Genomic DNA, 20,510 nt, shown 5'->3' with positions numbered 1-20,510 from the left:
TGGCATATCTGTTAGCCAACGTGGCACCTCACTGACACCTGAAGCTTGGAAATAATTACACTAGCACTTCCATACAGTGAAACGTCTGTGCCTACACTGAGGTTATCAATATTTCTAAGGAAACACAAAGCTGTTGAATAAGGGGTACAGATCCTATTGAGACTCACAGGAAATTAAGAATGGATCTCAGTAGAACAAAGTGTTTTTAAGGCCAAATATAACTATACTTAAGAGCAAACATACATTGTCCAGGAAAAAATATTTTATCACTACTCATAATCCAGGTCAATTGCCCTCCTTTTCAAAGTAACTTCCCCAACATTCTTTCTTTTCATAATTGAAATGAGGTTGGCCTTCAAAATACAAGGAAGGATGTTTCTGTTCACCTTTACTCTTCCTGAAGATCTGAATTGGTTCATACTGGACTGAGACTGGGAAACCCAGAGGAAAATATGAATCCATGGCCCTTTTAGGGAAACGCTGCAGATGGCTGGCAGGAGAAAGGTGAGAGCAGCAGCTCATGCTTCTCTGGTAATGCATGGTGTTCCCGGCCAACCATGAGGGGCCTTCCCATGGCTGTTTACCTTGAGATGGCCAATGTTTTCTAGCGGAGGTTTGGGGAGGAAGAGAACTATCACTGCATTTCTTTCTTTGTTGTGAATGAAGAAATGAAGAAGCGAGCAGAAGTGAGAAAACAAAGAGAAAGACAGATAACAGACATGAGAGACACAGCGCAGAACCTTACAGGTGTTAACCGAAGAGCGGAGAAGAGAGTCATCAGGTTTTACTATGAAATACAATTGGGCATGCGATGCGTTAGGATGATGATGCTTCACAATGCCAATGCTTTGTAAATTCAAATGCTATACTTACCAACTAATAAAACAAGTTCAAATAGGAAAAAGAAAAGAAAAGAAAAGTCTATGAGAGATTCTGTACACATGTCCCTTTTAAAGTGTTTATTGTACTGTGGCAGGTCACGTTATCCTAATCACACAGTCAAAATCTCTAGAGCTGTACTGTCCAACAAGGTAGCCATAGCCACAATAAAATTAATTAATATTAAAACTAAGTAAAAATAAAAATTTGGCTTCTTGGTGCACTAGCCACATTTCAAGTGTTCAGTAGCCACGTGCGGCTAGGGGCAGCCATACTGGACAGTGCAGACGTGGGATATTCCCATCATCAGAGAAAATTTTATTGGAGAACACTGCTTTAGACTATGCCAAATTCAAAGAGTACTTTCCTCAAAAACAGCAATTCCTCCATGTCTCCCTTACTGCCTTCAAGGTCAAATCGCCTTTCAGTCAGCTGAGAGTCAAACCAGGCTTTTTGGTGTGTGTGGTACACGGCTCTCAACACCTCCTCACATTTTAGCAGATGGTATTTGTGGTATATACTCAGCATACACAAACTCTGTATAAATAATTTACAGTGGGTAGATCTCAACTTTAGAAGTAAAGAATACAGTGATACCTTTACTTCATTTCACATCCTATTCTGCCTAAGTATTCACCTGAATCATAAAGAATGTTGATTTATTTATTTCTATTAATATATCTTTAAGTATAAAGTTTAAAAAGTATCTGTGGGCTTCTATGTTTGTGCATACTGTATCTGTTACTAACATTCTTATGGTACTCACACAGACTGTGTCTATTATCTTGATGGTATAATAAATTGATTCATATATTGTGCACTGATTACAATGAATTATTATTACAAATAATATGATGAATATGACTTTGGGGATCTATACAGATTATAAAAGGGAACTCAATGGATTGGTATTTATTGTGGCTTTTTTTTGTATTGCTTGCTGACAGGTATGACCAGTTTAAAACTGCTAAAGTTATTGGGTTATAAATATAACCTTTAAAAATATTGTGACTTTGAAAGCAATTCCAATTAATACTGAACTAAGAGGAAATGTGATGTGTTAGAAAAAGCTTGGGCATAGCTAAAACAGACCTAGGTTAAATGTCAAGTCTGTCATGCTGCTAGCTGTTGGATCTTGGGCAAAGTGACCTGAGATATTTTGTTTTCGTTTTTTTTTTTTTGCTGAGGAAGATTTGCTCTGAGCTAACATCTGTTGTCAATCTTCCATTTCTTTTCCCTTTTATGTGAGCTGCTGCTACAGTATGGCTGCTAACAGATGAGTGGTGTATATCCACGCCTGGGAACTGAACCTGGGCTGCCGAAGCAGAGCACACCAAACTTAACCAGTGGCCACTGTGGCTGGCCTGACAGTTTTCTTTTTTATAAAACAAAGACAGTACTAGTTATTTCGCAAAGTTGTGGTGGATGAATGACTACATATTCAATGACCCTGGCATGCACAGCAGGTACACTCTAAGTGCAGCTTTATAATAAAGCTACTAAACAGATAAGAGTAAAATTTAACAGACTTTGAATCAGAACAGATGAAAATTAGAAGAGATTGAAATTGGAAACATTTTTGGAGAAAACGACCACTTCTACCATGCCAACCTTAAAACTATTAAAAAAAATTAGAAAAAAATTTTTTCAATAGGTGGAAAAGTAGAGCCTTCAAACTAAAAGCACTTAACAATTTCTAATTTGTATGTCAGGTTTTTGGACAATGTCTTTGTCGCCTCTCTCTTTCAACAGTAAGAAGGGTTGAAAATACTTAGACTAAATGTTAATTACAATAGACAAGATCACAGACTCTGAAGTCAGACTTGTGCTTTACCAAGCACCAGGAGACTCTGGGTATCTGGGTGGGGCTTTTTTTTTTAATCTCACAGAACTCCTGCGAAGGTTAAATGAGAGAATGCATGGAGAGTACTTAGCAGAGTGCCTGGCACTCAGTAATTGCTCAATTATTATTTTATTATTTTCATTACAAAAAGTTTACATCTGAATGAATGTTTGATGTGGAAACTGAACCTCGTAATTATTGCCACAAAAGGTTAATGGACTTTATTTAAGATTGATACTTTATTTAAGATTTTGCCTCTTGGTCAACAACATATGAGCCAAATTTCCAAGTTCAAAATACTGAAAACAGAATACTACATTTGGCTGTTTATAATTTCAGGCTAACCTAGTAATAAATAAATAGGATTAGGAAGCTGTTTTTAAAAACAGTAAACCAAGTTCCAGCTTATGTTCCATGTTGAAGGAAACTGGTTTTCCTGTTGGCCCTTACCAATAATCTTTAGGAGATATATAAAATAACTGTCTTCCGAGGAGCTGAAATATTTCCTTTCAGATTATTTCAGAGCCTGGGAAGACGAGGAGAGTTTAAAATAACTTTTAAAGAGGGACATCGAACTAAAAAGGTTACATAAGCAATAGCTAAATTTTGATGATTCATCCCATTCAAAGATTCAGACATGGATCTGACCATCGTCATGCTATTCCACGTACATGTGGCAATACAGAGTTTGTGAATTAACAGCAAACTGAGGTTAGAATGAAGGAAGATTAGACGCAACTCTAGGTCTTCACAATCACTCCACCTAGATTCTCTCTTATTTTGATGGCATAGAAATATCTGAATCTCATTACTAATTTTAATAATATTGATTTCAATAGAAACTTATATGTTTTCTAAAGGCAGTAATACAAAGTGGTATGCATAGCTGTAAGCATATTTATGTGTATGTGTGTAGATATATATGCATACGTAGAGAGGGAGGCAAACACCAATCAACCCTTTAATTTTTAAAGTACTAAAATGTCTAACTTAATTGTAGAAAAACAATCCACAGGGCGAGGTAGATACTAGCTCAATTAAAAGAAGAGAGTATTAGAGGTGATTCCAGACATATGACACAATAGGCATTCAAAAATATTTATTGCTGATGATAGCTTTTAAAAGACATAATACTGGAATATGGGTGTATTTTTCATGTTGAAATTGAGAAAGAATTTAATTAATATTTACTGTGCACTTGCAGCAAAACAGGATCCTGTTTCTTGTTATTGGCATCTATAATTTCTTCTATTAAAAAAAGATAACTTGAAAAGACAACGTAACGTTCGGGAAAATATCTAGATTTTGAACTAATAATGTAATCTGGCCAAGAAGAGGAGTAACTTCATTTTAAAATTCAGAGTCAGAGGAGAGGTGTTCACGAATATAAAAAAGTTAAAGAAGAAGGTCACTGTAAAACTTTTGATATTTTCCACACACATGCCTGACAAAGATAAAGGGACTTTTTTCCTGTAATTTTTTTTTTAAATAAAGGAAAAGAAAAATCTAATAATGTTTTAATATAGTTATGGCAGATCAACAAAGTGTGACATCACGATATCTCCCTCAATGACCTTAGGGATAAAAATAATTCTCCTTAAGTATCAGTTTACTGCCACAGACAGAGTCCACTTTGAGAAATTACAGTCATGAAATTTATGGATCAACTATGATATACCAAAAGTGTTCTTCATATGTATTTAAATAATACTAAAAATTATCTAGAAAAATCCTGTTTGAATTTCAATGTCATCACAGCTGGTACATTACTGTTAACCAGGATGTAGGTTTTAGATAATCTTGAACCAAGTTAAGTAAACTTAAAAAACAGTATTTTTCCACACTATTCTACCAAATAGAATTATATTATAGGATTGGTTAGAAAAAAATGGATTATATGCTTTATATGATTATCATACTGATATTTCTTTAAAACTTAATTTCAAATTATTGCATTAGTATTGATGAGTATTATTTTATATACGTGGGGTATGCATAGGATATCTAAAGCGAATTCTCAATTGCAATTATGAATGCATTTCCTCAATGTGGTAAATAAATTTTATCATTACATTAAAGAGTAAAAAACTTCACAATATAATGTAATTTTTGCCAGCCACGAGTCAGGTCCGTATTGCTATTATGTGGCTTATTTCATGTTTTCTCTCTTTCACTGATTTACAACTTTAAAGGGAGTTCTATATATATGGGGTGGTTTATAACAGGAAAATAAAAATTTGGACAATTGGAAGAAAAAATAAAACAATAATTCTTCAGATATCATATTGTTTTTGCTACTGTAGAAGAGTAAATATTTCATTTTTATATTATTGTGTTTAATTGAGAACCACTCTGATAAAAGTTTCTATCTTTTATAACTATTAAAGCCTATAAAAAACCATATAAAAATGTATTCAGTAATACCAGAACAAGTTATTTACAGGTAACAGCATCCTTTTGAAAGTTACAGTGCATGTTTCTAATGATTCCTAAAGGCAAAGACAATTTTTTAAAATGAACTGAAAAGAACTTGTAGCACAGTATTATGTTTATGTTAAAATTCACATTTTCATTACTATTTAGAAAACCTAAGTTTCATGTTAAAAAAGGTATAGAATAAATAAAATAGTAAAACAGATTAAAAAATGAAGCCAATAGAGCCTTGACTTGGTTACTGTATCATCCTTTACTCACGTCTCAGAAAGTGACATGACTACTTACTTCCCATATTACACATCTGGCCAAATGTGCAAGATAATACGCAAAATATGAGAAAACCATTAAGAAGAGGAGCATGAAGGACTCCAGCTGGTAAATAACTATAACACGAAAACTGACAGCTTTTATATATTTAAGGGGAAAAGTTAGTCTGAATGTGGTCCTATTATCAATGCTTTTCAGTTGTGAAATTTATGGCTTGACTATATGATACACAAGTGTTATCCATATGTATTTTAATAATGTAGTCTGATATTTTATCAGATACTCTCTATTAAAAATGAAATTTCCAGTTATACTTAACTAGTTTTTATTTTGTTGATCATTAATTTACTTTTAAATCTTTCACTATCTTTCTTAAGGCCAAACTGAGTAATTTTAGATAGTGTCAATCCACTGAAGCCAATCTTAGACTTTTTAATCTCTCTTTCAAAAGATTCGACCAAATCTAATAAAATTTTCTCTTTCCTATTCCTAGGTCTTTTAACTGAAAGGGTTCTAACTTTTTTGGTAAAATTCTTTTTATAATGGCTAATTAAATGGTGACAGAAATGGAAGCTTTAATGTCACTGACTAAATCTCAATTGAGAATTACAGTAATTTTTTTTTCCAAATAAATTAGGCCAGAAAGGGAGTATTGTGCCTTTTAAACTTGTTTAATATAAAGAATACTTATATAACATGAGAATTTAAGGCTTATTATGATGAACTTCAAGTATATTGTATTCTCTTTTCCTGCTTCCCTTGAACACCATTAAAATAGTCATCTTTGTATTTCAGGTGCCTCGTACAGTGCAAGGCACACAACAGAATAACTATTTGATGAGTTCAGATATTCAATAACAATGCAGCAGATTACAAAATACAAAGACACACCATTTCAGTTCAGTAGCACTACTTTTTCATGCTGAGAAACAAAAAAGGTCAATACAGGAACAAGGTGTAACTAATTCCAACCAAGGGTTCTATTATTAGTTATTTTTATCCCAGAACCAGTGTTAGTGTTTCATGCAGACCTGGGTTAGTAAGTATAATTCTGGAAGAAATTTAGTGACAATTTCTGAAATGTTTAGTATGAACCAGGGCAGTGTTAATTAAGTTTGCTTATTGTTTGAGTTACAAGCTTAGTGCTTGCTAATTTTTAAAAAAGGAAATGGGGAAAGAACAAAGGGTGTTTTGGTTGACACTTTGTCTTACCTTCAGATAAAGAGAACTGATATTTAATGATCTAAAGAGGGAAAATAAAATAAATGAAACAATCATAAGGAGTGCAAAGTATTACAGAATAGGAAGGCCATGAGTCATTTATTTTCTTACTGATTTCTTCAAAATTAGTTAATTGTGAAAATGCAGTACCCTCTTATAATCTTTAAATATTAAAAATTAATTTACTGTATTAAGTACTTCTAAATCTGGACAAGTTATTTTAAATTTAATTGTAAAATCAGAGATGATAAGGCAATATTCTTGGCCACAAGATTTGATCCTCTAAAGTTGAGAGAGTGCACGCTCAACTTGTGTTTCTTTTGCAGATACTTCAGTAATAATTCCATCAAACACAACAGTCACTGCCCATTAGCTCAGAAAAAATGTGGTGCATGTACTTTTATGAAGATTGTTGACTTTTAAAGGAACTGCATTTAGGTAAAAGAAAGTATAAATCAAATTTACAGGCCAAATTTAAATATTAAATGATGATGAAAAATTTTACATTTCAATGACTGGAATTTTATTCAAGCAAGTTTTCCATTATTTTAAAAGTTTTTAGTACAAAAGGGTATTGCATTTCAAGTTCCAATAATGACAAGTAACTAATACTTGCTTTTAATCTTACCGGCATCAGATGGTAAATGATGGTAGGGAGCCGGAGAAAAAACCTGGGCCGCAAAATCTTCAAATGTCGTTGGTTCTAAATGGTGCTGGACAATTGTTTGCAGGTATCGTGCTCTCTCCTCATAGCTGATTTCCTTCAGTTAAGGGTGAACTTAAATGTGGCTTACATTGGAAACGAAGAGATCTCATCAGAAAGGACTGCTATGATGGCTAAGCCATTACTTCTTAATAAACATAACTATTCACTAACTATTCTTGTAAATCATTAAAAGTTTGGCTTTTTAAAGAGTAAAAATACAGTTTTTAACATAAGTTTACTCTTCAGGATATCATTATAAATGGCAGCTTAACAGGGAGACATTTATTAGAAAATAATTAAAACTAAATTGTAGGAAGAAAGAAAGGTAATAGTTTACTTGAGAAAGGATTCAACTGCTATCAGGTCAGCCTAGGCTCATCTTACCTTGTTAATCAGCTTCGATCTGCAGATTTACTTTGAAAAGCCACACAATTATAATGCTGTTTAAAATGCTATGTCTGAAATTCTATAGTTTTCATTTGTATGGATTTATTGTGAAAAATTCCTGCATATCTTCTTCTTTTTCTAAAATCCCTGCATTTACCCAACAATTGTTCTCATTTTGAATGGAAGACTACTGTTGCTGTAATCCTTGAATAACTCCATGCGGTTAAGATAAATACATAGTTGGATCCGTATGTCAGGAAAAAATACCTAGTCAATTACAACACTGAAACAAGCAGGAATATTTGCAAAGAGTCCACAGGACTCCTAAACACTGTCTAACAAAGCATCTACAGGGCACTGACACTGACAGAAAAATACTGTACTTCCCTTTCACCACATTTTCTTCTCTGATATTATTGACAAGCAACCAGTCCCTTGAAGTGTTGTTGCTTTTGAACAACCCACTCCAGGCTTCCTGTTTCAGCAGGCCTGATTGTGCTGTTAGCACAGAGAGGGCGAGAAAGAGAGAGAATATTTCTGTTGTTCACGAAAGCAACTATGGAAATGGCTGTCAAAATGTAGAGCAGCAGGCAGCAACATACAATTATCAGGAAAAACTCACATGCTGACTTCATGTCGTATAGTTCCTGAACTGAGAAATCAGTTAACCTTTCTTCTACAACTTTTGAAATTTTCCTGCTGTACTCAACGTGCTATGTTGATAGGCTTTACATAAGATATTTAAATAAGTATAAAGGATAATAAAATTTGCCCATTTGTTCTTCTTTCTTCACTGAATTTTTTCCAAAACCCACTTCAATATTTTCTCCTCAAAATTCCTTATTCTTTTAAAATTGCAATTCAACTATTGTTCTACAATTCTAGAAAGTGTAGACCAAGTCTACAACTAAGACCAAGAAAAATAATTTGAGAGGAATATAATTTAAAATGATATCCAATGGGAGATACAGCCAGTTACACTTACAAAAGGTTATTGATTAAGAAGAGGAAAAGAGGTAAAGGTAAGACTATATTCATTAGGTGCTTAACTTAGACTGTGATGTCTTCTGCCCTCTAAACGGCTTGAGCACTCTATTCTTGTATGACAGTTTATTTTATGCATCAAATATTGAAATAATCTGAACTCCAATCCTTGCAGTCCATTATTTTCAATTCTTTATGCTGGGGTTGAACTTCAAAAGAATTTCCCTTCTGAAATGGGTAGCAACAGGACAAGATGCTACATTAAAATGATCAGTGTAAGGATTTTACGGAAGGATCATACAGACATTTTTGAGTGTTAACACAGAAAGTTATATAGAACACTTTTTAAAAAGGGTATATGGTTATAAGTGGAAGAGGATGAAACTGATGGTTCAATCTAAATAATACCACATATCTCACAACTTGTTGGAAAGTACTTTTTTCATTGGGGGAGATTCACAGCTGCCGAATTTTCTGCAGTTAATAGAGTCCTTTGATTCACAGCAGTGCCCCTTGTACAAAAAATACTGGCCTTTGTGTATTACCAGAAACTAATTTTCTATTTGGCTGAAAAGGGAAAAATGGGGTTATTGCTTCTCCCTCCTACAGAGCTTTTCATTATGCCTGATGCACTCAACTTCTAAGCTCTTCTGAGAAAAAAAATAACTGAAGAGGCAAGAGGTAGAAAAATGAGCTTGTTAGCACATTAGAAGTGAAGTATCTTGGTGGGCCCTAGAAATTCCCAGTGGTGTGTTAACTTATCACTCTATGCATGCTGGCACTGATAGTCTCCCAATTGATCACTCTCTTTTCGCACCAAAGGTGCTGCCAGGAAGCAAAGGCTGAAGGCCCACAGGAGAACAGTCTGCTATCAAAACAAGCTGTTTTTAAAAGTCTGCTTGAATGGGTAAAACGCTTCATGAAAAGGAGGGTGGAGACACCTACCTGCTTTTAAAATGCTCTACTTTCAGAGGGCCTATAAATGAAATATTTTACTTTATCTTATTAGAGTTAGAGTTTACACAAAAATTAGGCAGAAAGAAAGCAAATGTTAATATTTCTAAAGCAGGGAGGATATTTCCAATGTAGTAAAATTTATTAAAGCAAGAAATGACTATCTAGATAAAATACATTTTGGGATGTAATTCTATTTCACTATAAAAGAAGGAGATTTATAAAACTCTGAAGAAACTCTAATATAAAGCTATACAAACTAAAATTATCCAGATACAATATACTCATTTTGTGTAAAAACAGATGATGTATTTAACAAAATTATTAAAAAACTTCATGATGCTTTCTAAAACAATTTTTAGAAGTTCAAACATAGGTGGCAAAGTGAAGGAGAACAATCATGAATGGTTGACTTTAAATGCAAAACTGTACCGCTTATCACAAATTAGGCAGGCTAATGGCTCACGGTTCCTTTTTGGAGGGTTATCTTCAGTAAACACTGTTAGCTTAGAAAAGAATTATAGTTGACAGTAACTCACCTTCTAAATGCTAAATATTCTTTATAATTTTCCAGATTTGATGTAGCCTTATAAACAAATCAAAATGAGCCAACTCAATCTACAGTACTTGAATCTTTTCCTCTTTTAACTCTGGAAAATATATATTAAGGAGATATAATGAACTCTACTTAAACCATAGTCCTGAGTCCACAAACAAGGTGCTTTTTGTGACTGAGCTGATTCTAAAGTTCCAAACAGTGTTGTTAGCATCTGCAACCGTCACCTGAATCCAGGGCAGTTAATTCCTGTATCTCCTTATAATAGGTTAGACCCTTATTCCTCAAAAGGCAGCTCTCTAGGGAAGAGTTATTAGTACCTATAAATTGAGTGGCATACACAAACTTGATGGCTAGCAACAACAGGATAGCTCAAGCTATATTCCTACTCTGAGTATATGTTATCACTGGCATTGAAATTAAAAAACTGAAACGAGATGATAAAAAAAGTAATGGAAAACTAAAAAATTCAGAACAAAATTTAAAGTACAAGTTGAATTAAGAAGGCTTTTGTTGTAAATTTAAAACAACCACAGCCAAAGCTAGCTAATAAAAAGCCGTTTGATGGGGGAGACTTTCAGCTGGTAGGGATCTTTAATACAGAACTAGCCAATCAAAAGAAATAACACACAGGTGCTGCAATCACAGCACTGTAATGATCCACTAATCCTCCTTCCTTCTACTTTCTGCAAAGGCAGAAAAGGAGGGAAGGACTATTACTATTCTAAAAATAAAAAAGGGAACTAAACATTTTCTATAGTACAGTTTAAACCTAATTTGTACTTCATTAATATTAAGTTAATATTATTATTCATTTTAAGCAACTACTTTTGATTTTAAACTTACATATGAAATTATTTATGGTCCTCTGCCACTGTGTCAAGACCAGCTGTCAAGAAACTGGGGTTCAATTTCAGCCGGTCCTGGAAAAAGATGCTTGAATTCTCTGTGCTGCAGTTTATCTATATGTTAAATGGGGACACCACCACCTGCTCCTATTTATGTCATAGGGATGTTTAAGATAAAGGATATAAATAGTCAATAACCCAAAAGTCCCCCTACATCTGTGTGAAAATGGTTTATTTTGACCTTTGGCTCAAGTCTTCGTAAACAGCAGGTGCTTTCTCCTTGAGGACAATTTTCCATGTCAGTTTAAGAAATATACCTGTATTCATGTGCAAGAACTCTTTGATAATACTTCTTGCTTGTGGTATGTACAGAGGGACTTTTGACTTATTCTGATGAGAGGAAACTGATTTCTCATGAGAAAAAGACACAATACGAAGAAAAGATACTGCAGAAGGTTAATTACTACCACGGCTTTCAATTTTACTAATGTATAGGGAGACTAGACAAAAGGGAGATTTGCTTTTAAAGAAGCAACAACCCTTCATTCTCCACAATATTAATATAATGTACTTTTGAACTGCTTTTACTGTCACAAAAGGCAAAACTTTCAGTTTTGTGATCACTAATTCCATGGCATGCCCAGCAGGTTGTATAAACGTTTAGTTCAAATGTGATTCGTGACAAGTCTCAAAGAAATGGAAATGTGTGTGTATATATACATGTGTGTATATATGTAGGTTGTACATAGCAAGAATGAATAAAAAGTATAACTTTTCACAAAAAAGAGCTATGAAAATTTTAATTATAAGCAGACATCAAAGACACACCACTGCTTAGTTTCTTTTTAAATTCAGGTTCAATGTTTTCTTTCCTAAACAAGAAAAGAAAAAACTATTGCTCCTTTTTAAGTAAAGGCAAAGTATGAAGTGTGTATATCTGTGCTCAATGTCATAGCCTCAGGGGCTTAAGGCCCATTCCGAAATTCCTAATTTAGTAAGCACTTGCCTACACTCATATATTTCTGTGGCTTCTTTGCAGTTTTAGCACTTAGGAATCTCAGCTCCCTTCTCTGTATAGAAGATTCCAAGAACAGTAATTGCAGGAAAAGGGAGAGTATTGCCTACTGACTTAAAATTTTTGGAGAGTACTACTTACAATATTCACGAAGTTTGTAAGATGGTTGGTAGCTTGAAATTGGCTATAGTGGGAGTTTTCACAACACAGAACTCCACGAACACCACAAACTGGGGCCTCGCCTGCTCTCGAGAGCCAATTGTTAAACAACGTGTGCCTCTTTCCTCGTGCTTGTTCTCCTAACCAACTAGTGAGGAGACGATGCCATGGGGCAGAGGTCGTGTCTTTTTGTCTTGTATCTCCGGCACCTAACACAGTAGTACTCAATGACTGTTTACAAATTACAGATGGAATGAATACAGCTGGTTTGACAGTCGATTAGGAGATGCTATACAGACAGCCCCCTTCCCCGAATCCCAACCTGGCTCCCCAGGGGCAAACCTCTCTGGGGCAAGTATAGTTGGGACATTCTTAGGATTGTATATAGAGAGTATGAGTCTTACTTGTGACAAAGAGTTGGTTTCACCCCTACCCTTGATATTGCTGACCTTTGGAAGAAGAAGTGAACAAAGCACAGTGTATACATAGATAAGGTGTAACATTAAGTGAAAAGAAAACTGGTAGTAAATTCTCAAAAAAATTATAATTGTTTAAAGAAGAAATTCTACAAATGTTCAAAGTAACTACAACTCACTACAATTTAGCATTAAAAAAACATTTTGCCCCATTGGTTGTGATAATTTTTTTTTTAATTTAAAGAAAGTAAAAAATTTTTCATAAATTCTACAATGGTTTGAGATAATGAATTTCGTTAAACTAATTCTTTTCATTTAAAAGGCCATCTATAGAGAATGGAGAAAAGGAAGAAACTTTGAGAAAAATCTCTATGGATAAATTTCAAAACCATTTTAGACAGATTTTCAAAAGTGCTCTGTATGCCTTAAGAATAGAGGTGATAATACCCTTGAAATACAAGGATTGGGAGCTTAAATATTTAGGTTTTTAAAGAGGCCACCTTGAGAGGGTTTAATCCCTAGGCATCATTTATTGAGATAATTCTTAGGGCAGCAGGAACTAGAGGAAGGATACAACAATGATTTACCAACATTACTTCCTGGAAACTTAGCAAAAGCAGCAAAATGTTTCTTCAGCAAGAAGTCTTGCCTTGATGGAGAGCACAAAAAGATATTTGCCTGGAAGAACAAAGCTGCTGATTGGTAGAGCTGGGACTAGAACCGTGGTCATTTAACAGTCCAGTGCTCTTTCTGCATCCAATCTCAATGATCTGGGTTTTGTATGTAAGAAGCATTTTAATTGGCTCAGGCTGGCCAACACAATAAATGTTAGCTTAAATACTAAGACCGGCAATTTTTGAAAAATGTTTGTTTCTATACTAGGATATCATATGTAGTACAGTCATGCACTGCTTAACAACGGGGATATGTTCTGAGAAATGCATCGTTAGGTGATTTTGTTGTTGTGCAAACATCATAGAGTGTACTTACACGAATCCAGACGGTACAGGCTATGAGACACCTAGGCTTTATGGTACTAATCTTAAGGGACCACTGCCATATATGTAGTCTGTCATTGACTGTAACGTCATTTGGCAGCATGTGACTGTAGAGTAAAAATCCTTGGCATGCTCTTAAAATAAAAACGAGAAAATAAATCACATTTGGCTTTTTAGTTCTAAAAGGCCCTGAAATATCTTCAAACAGTCTGAGGCAATATCATTACACAGGGTCTTGAAAAAATAATGAAAAATAAGAATTTTATTGAGATATATGATGTGAGTAGATATATTTTGCAAGTACATCTCAAAGATCTCATGGCTATTATTATCAGTAATAAAGTGGCATATTTTCCTGAAATATATAGGGCAATTAAATATCTCATGGGCTAATAGGCACTGCTTATTTATAAGACGGAAGTAAACTATATTGCTTACCTTATAAAGCAAGATCTGGTAAATTAATACTCCATTCCTTTCCTACAGTAGCTAATTTCTTCAAGAAACACGTAGTCTAGTTCATATGCAGTAAAAATAAGATTCCCCTAAATAAGTAGTATGAATCTTGGTATTAATATTATTTATTTGTACTATGTTAACAGAAATTCTTCTCAAAGTCTGCAGCGGGTTATGTCAAACTATTGTGTATGATTTTTATGATGCCTTATACTAACGAAATTCTTTAGTAGGTGATACTATCTACACTATGAAAGAAAAGCTGTGATTTGTCAGAGTAGACAAAGCTGGGCTTTAATCCACCCTTTTAACCATACTGCCAAGTCTATATTGTTTTCACTGCGTCTCAATTAGGAGACAGGCAGGACACCTGGTACTTCTTTATCTAAGTCCCATGGGCTGCCAGATGACTCAAAATCCATAACAGGTGCTAAGGCAGTGTGAGGATAGTCCTATTATTGAAAGCTGGAGTTGAATAAAATTTGGACCATATGTAATTGCTCATAAATCAGTCAATTACTAAATGAAAACATTAAATAAAAAGTTGATAAGCCCAATTCTACCAAAGCACATGTAAATATATTTAAAAAGATTAACCTTAAATAAATAGGATTAAAAACTTAAACCCTACCTAAAGGTTCTGAAAATCCTTCCTAATTTAATAATCCAATAATCACTGGTGGTTTCTAAAAAGCACTAACATGATTATTAAATATGTATATCTTATTCCACTTTCATAAAAGTTGTATAAAGCAAAACATTTAAAGGAAAAACTAAGTTATCTGAATTTCAAATTTAATGAAATTAACATTTTGGACTCTCATTCTTGATAAGATCTACTTGCAAGTATCATCATTAATAATGAGACTTCTATAGTCAATAGAGAACTGCTTCAGAATCACTAGCATTAGAGTAAGAATTTAAAAAACATTGGGGGAAAACTGGAAACAATCACTTTGTGTTACTCCTTTCAGGAATAAAAATTTCAGTACATTAAAGCTGAGGAAGTAAATGCATGTGTTTGAACTAAACACTAAACTTGAGTTCTGTCAGAAGATTGAAAAAGGAAAAAAATAACTAAATAAGTGAAATTTTACAGTGTACAATTACTTAAGTGTTATCTGTACCTAAATGTGCACTAACTTAATTAAGATTTTGTTTAAATGCTGTAATTATCAGGAGTACGAAAAAACGTGATTTATGATCATGGTAAGTAGTTACAAAGTGCAGCAAACTGTCATTTAAGACAGTGTCATAGAATCTATGATAAACAATATATTGGCTGAAACTAATGCACAATATGCCCCCAGGGAGTGAGAGGCTTAGAGACTGGACCGTAACATGAAAATCTACCCATTAATCTTGACTTAAATATAATCTATCCTGCAGTAAAAGGAAGAATGGGCATTCAATGAATTACTGTTTTTGAAATATTGCCTGGGAGCCCATTTACTAAAATCATTTATGGGGACACGAGGAGATGGAATACTAGCAAATTTCAGAGACTGTGACTAATTTTACAAAACATGCATTTGATTTTCCCCCAATTTAGCAAGAGCATCCCACTTAAAAAAATTATAGATTAAAAAAGTTTTCTTAAAATCTCTCTCCCTAATCCTTTGAAAAGACATGTTGCATAAATTACAATATTGCATTTAGTCAACTTAAGTTCAGCTGAAAAAAAATCATCTATGGACATACACTGTGGGGTCAGGATCCTGGGGGCTGAAATAAGCTTTATTTTAATTTTTTTAAGATTGCAGATCATTGTTTCTTTGCATCAGAACCACCAACTGCTTGATTAGATTGACAAGAAGAAAATGGACGGGCCAAGAATAGTGTTTATACAAATATCATGGCATACAATGCTTCATAAAGAAGGAAACAACCCTCACATTTTTAAAGATATCCCAAATAGAATGCACTGAGAGGGAACCATGAGGGACTGAAACAGTTATCAGCCACTCTTTTAAAAGATAAATCCATATTTAACCTTAAGATTTGCTGCCTGGTTTCTCTTTAGTGGATTCTTTCAGCACTTGTAATTGTTATGCATAAAATTAATTTACATTTCTATATTAATATGGCTTATATGTATTAAGATGATATTTGGGAATTCTAAAAAGCACAGTGTAAAGAAAATTAAGCCAAACTTGTCTTTAACCATGTCTGTTATATGAATTGTGGTGGTTTTAATCCACTTTCCTTTATTTTAAATTTCTATAAAGATTTAAAAGTACATTATATTCATCTAAACATAAAGCAAAACTGACTTTTGCTCTGCTATAATCTGGTGGGCTAAAAATTGATAATGGCACGTTAACATGGAATTACTACAGGTGGTTGCTTAAATAATTTGCTTTTTCTGATAGTAGGTATGTGCTAAATAGAAGTCAACACTCCCATCAAGAAAGTAGAAACATCAGTTCTACAACAGCTATTTTTGCTTCTTCTCTTTTCTGAACAGCAATTAGTAAAGCAACCCCTTCCCCTCCTCCCTAGTGCTGTCAAGCTGTTCAGAGCAGTCTGCAACTCGACAATGGTACCATTGTGAATGCTCTCTGGGCTTCCTTCCCACAGAGAGTTAAATGGGCAGTTCCTGCTGCCCATGATTGGTGTCCAGTGAAATAATACTCAAGAGCCAGGTTTTATCAGCTTCACGCCAAAGAAGTGAAGCCAGGGAACCCAAGCCTTCATATCATACTGGACCATATGCCAACCCTGATGGCCCTAAAGGTTTATCACTAAGAATCAGGATCCATCATGTCCCTTGTGAAATTTCACTCACATACCTTATGTGAAATGCAAAGCTTCACTAAAACCGAACCTTCTTTACAATTGGCATGAACAGATGGACGGTAACAGTGGTTTGGCAAGCAAAAGTTAAGATTTAAATAGGCTGTATTCTAGTGTTTGAGAGGAAAAGCGGCTAGAAGAAAATGGGGAGATTTGTGACCCATAGTTTAATTTTAATTCCATTATTGAGTTATTAAAAATTCAACTGCAAAAGCCCTCATGTTTAGTAAAAGGAAAAGAATGGATTAAAAGCACTGCAATTCCTCTGTCAAACAAGGTTCAAGACTGATTTCAGCTTTACATCCTTCATTCTCTGCTCTCTGAAATCCCCCATAGCCTACGAATCCACTGCTGTTTTTCTATTTAAACAAAGACTAGAATGAAACTTGCACATTATGTAGCATATAGTGAGCATAACGTGAGCATACCAGTGTGCCCTCAATCACTATTACCAACAACATAACGGTTTAATAGAGAAAAAGAGAAATCCCTGTTCGAGCACAGATGAGAAGTTAATAAGGATGGAAGTGGAGAACTTCAGCTTTGTTGTTTTTACAGAACAGCCCGCCTATCACCTGACAGAGTTCTCTTTTTCTTCTGGTGCACTGTGATATGACTCAACTGTCTAGATTGGCATATGTGGACTGTGCTGTCACACTGGATTTGACAAAACAGATAAGATCGTTCTAGTGCTTTCTTTTCCTTTGCTATTTTTGCTGTGAAGCCAAAGTACTATCAGAATAGGATAAAAATACTTCATTTATCAGTAACGTGTTAAAGTATAATAGTGTGCAAAAGCACAATAATGTATAAAAGTACTTTACAGGAAAAGTGTAAAGAAGGATTGTTATGCAAGAATGAAGTCTATTATGAAACTTAAGAATTAGGAAAGTCTCAAATGCTCTTTATTAAATGGCAAATATGTATAAATATTATCAAACATTTAGAGACGTTCTTAGTCTCATTAAGAAAAATAACACCAGCTAACACTGTTATCACCCTGGCAATTACTGCATAACATTATTAAATACAGACTTTATTTAAATATTAGTATAATAGACGGACTGATTTCAGAAAGGCTTTACTAGAAAAGGAAAACAATACATTTAAGCTGTGTTCTGCTATTCAACAGGTAAAAAAAAGGAACTGTCACCTTAGACACTGGTTGCTATATTATTGGCAGTAACATTAGGAAACCAAGTTTATTGCTGTTTTTTCTGCTTGACTACATATATGCTGGTTTTGACCTACTTCTTGACTCTTATCGGTTACTACTCATCCCCTTGCTCTATACCACCCAGTAGTGTGCAACTCCTTGCATTTCCTGACCACATCACACTTGTATCCCTCCGTGCCCATTTCCCACCCCTAAGGAGGTCTTTGCTGGAGTTGTGTGCCTGGTAAAGTTCCATGTCTTTGAAGTAATTAGCAGACCATGCTTCCTGGGTAAAGCCATTCCTAATTTCCTCCTCCCCACTATCCTCTCCCACTTTAACAAAATTAATCACCTTTACCATCGTACTTTGTATACGTTACAACTGCTGGACTCTTCAGAGTTCACGTCAGGCATTCATTCTCAGGGCTCTCCCTCTCTCCTGCACTAGACTGTAAGCTCCTTGAAAGCAGTGATTGTCTTTCTATCCCTAACTTTTCTCTCAGTGCCTCCTGAATAGTAGGCACAGCAGGTAGTCAATAAATATTTGGTGAATAAATGAAAGGTCTAAAATCACTTAGCGATCTTTTTCTGGATGAAGAAATACAGCCTTTTAAAAAATACTTAGGTTTGTCATTAGTGCATTAAGTTCTTGGTAGAGAATAAAAACTTAAAATATCTCTAGAATTAATACAATGGTAATAGAAGTTGGTCATGTACTGAAGTCATTTTTGTGAGCTCCCATAGTTTAAACACAGGAAAAGTAATTATTATTGGTCCATACTAGTAAAACCTTAAAAAAGATCATCTCTAGAGAACAGTAAAAGACAATGCTATTTTCACACATACTGGTTCAACTCCACAGAATAAACTTCATTATCACAAAAAATTTATTACATATCAGAGAGATTTTTATTTATCGCTTTTACATCTCTTTGAAAGGACACAGGCAGATTTGCTAGACCAAAACTAACATTTTTATAGGTATGCAATAAAATATTCCCACAACGATTGTAAGGAAGCCTCTTAAAATACCAATAACATCATCAATAGGCCTATATTGCCATCACTCGAAAGGAATAGCTGAACCAATGAAAATTGATGCAGTAAAGAAGATATCAGAGTCACAACAGAAACGTTAAACATATCCTGGGCCCCTGTTTAAATAATTACTCTGTGTACATAAACAACTATGAGGTTTGGCAGCAAAATCCAGGCCAAGGGGACATTTAATCACAAGCTTTTCAGTAAAAAATTCTATAGCAATGCCTAGAACAGACTTAACTGTCCCCATTGCAGAGCATATTGTTAGGTAAATAAGGATGTCTACTTGCTCTTAGAGAGCTCCCACTATACTGATTAAAATCAAAGGCATGAGGGCTGCAAGCATTTCAAAGGCCACAAACCCTGGATCACTTAGTTGGTGACACATTTTATTTAAAGAAATATCTTCTCTTCTTTAGAAGCAGAAGTGAGCACAACCACAGATCTTAGAGTGTGCAACAAATAACCAATTTGTACATGCAGTTTCAGACTTTCATCAGAAAGCATGTAGAGCAAATGGCACGCACAAGACAGCGAGAGCTCCTAATGGAGTCGCCCACATAGATGGCGCAGAGCTTCAGAAAGGACAACTGAAGCTCTCGGCCTGTCTAGAATCCCACACCTGTTCCCCACTGCTCTCCTGTGGCTACCAGCTTTCTTGCCATTCAGCAGGAAGTGTGAACCGTCAGGGCTACAGCCGCGTGCTGCCTCCTTTGTGGGGTGGGGTGGGGGGGCGTGGCACACCGGGATGGACAGACGGACAACGACAGACAGACACCAAACTGTGTTCTCTCCAACCCAAGACATCTGTCACTGTCATCAAGTCACAGATGTCTTAGCTCACTTTTCTCCTTAACAGATTCCCCTCCCCCTTAGAAGTGGAGGAAAAAACCTCACTGATTATTGATCTTTGAAAATTATCTTCATTAAACTACAATGCCCTCTAATTGAAATATACTGATTAAAAGTCAAGTACTTTGTGTGTGCTATTCTGGCTTGTTCATGTACCAGGGGGAATCTCTACTGCTTCTAGGTTTCCTTTTCTTACCTATCCAGCACGCTCTTACAGTTGTAGCCTAGACTAATATAAGTCACAAATTATAACAACACAATTATAAAAAACACAAGTGAACGTATTGTTAAAAGTATATTGGCAAAAGAATAGAAATTTCCTGTTAAAGAGAAAAAATGAATAGCTAAGAATCCATCTCTCCATCCATGAACCCATCTACCCTGTACCATTATAACAAATTACTAGCCACCTATCACTGTGCTAGAAGTGAGTGAAAGCAGGATATGTAGGACTTACTAACACATGCGTGTGCACACACGGTAAGTCCTATAACAAAATGCTACCAGGCAGTGTGCTGCTTAGTGAAGGAATTTTTCTTT

The 20,510-nt window shown here is 34.8% G+C and overlaps 1 protein-coding gene across 7 annotated transcripts in view; it reads right to left on the bottom strand.

The window, feature by feature from the left end:
* The window catches only part of RALGAPA1 (Ral GTPase activating protein catalytic subunit alpha 1), a 226,824-nt gene that overhangs the window by 2,406 nt on the left and 203,908 nt on the right, over nt 1-20,510 (bottom strand). For 5 of the 7 annotated variants that reach the window (XM_046650085.1, XM_046650124.1, XM_046650133.1 and 2 more), the window contains one exon: nt 7,275-7,399. In XM_046650085.1, coding sequence (XP_046506041.1) covers nt 7,275-7,399 — 125 coding nt within the window. Of the gene's footprint in view, nt 1-873; nt 877-6,637; nt 6,669-7,274; nt 7,400-20,510 lie in introns of all 7 variants that reach the window. The other 2 variants (XM_046650114.1, XM_046650106.1) reach the window with 2 other exon arrangements.

The sequence above is a fragment of the Equus quagga genome, chromosome 2 (genome assembly GCF_021613505.1).
Source record: "Equus quagga isolate Etosha38 chromosome 2, UCLA_HA_Equagga_1.0, whole genome shotgun sequence".
In the NCBI taxonomy this organism is placed as follows: domain Eukaryota; kingdom Metazoa; phylum Chordata; class Mammalia; order Perissodactyla; family Equidae; genus Equus; species Equus quagga.
This window is presented reverse-complemented; position numbering and strand designations above follow the sequence as displayed.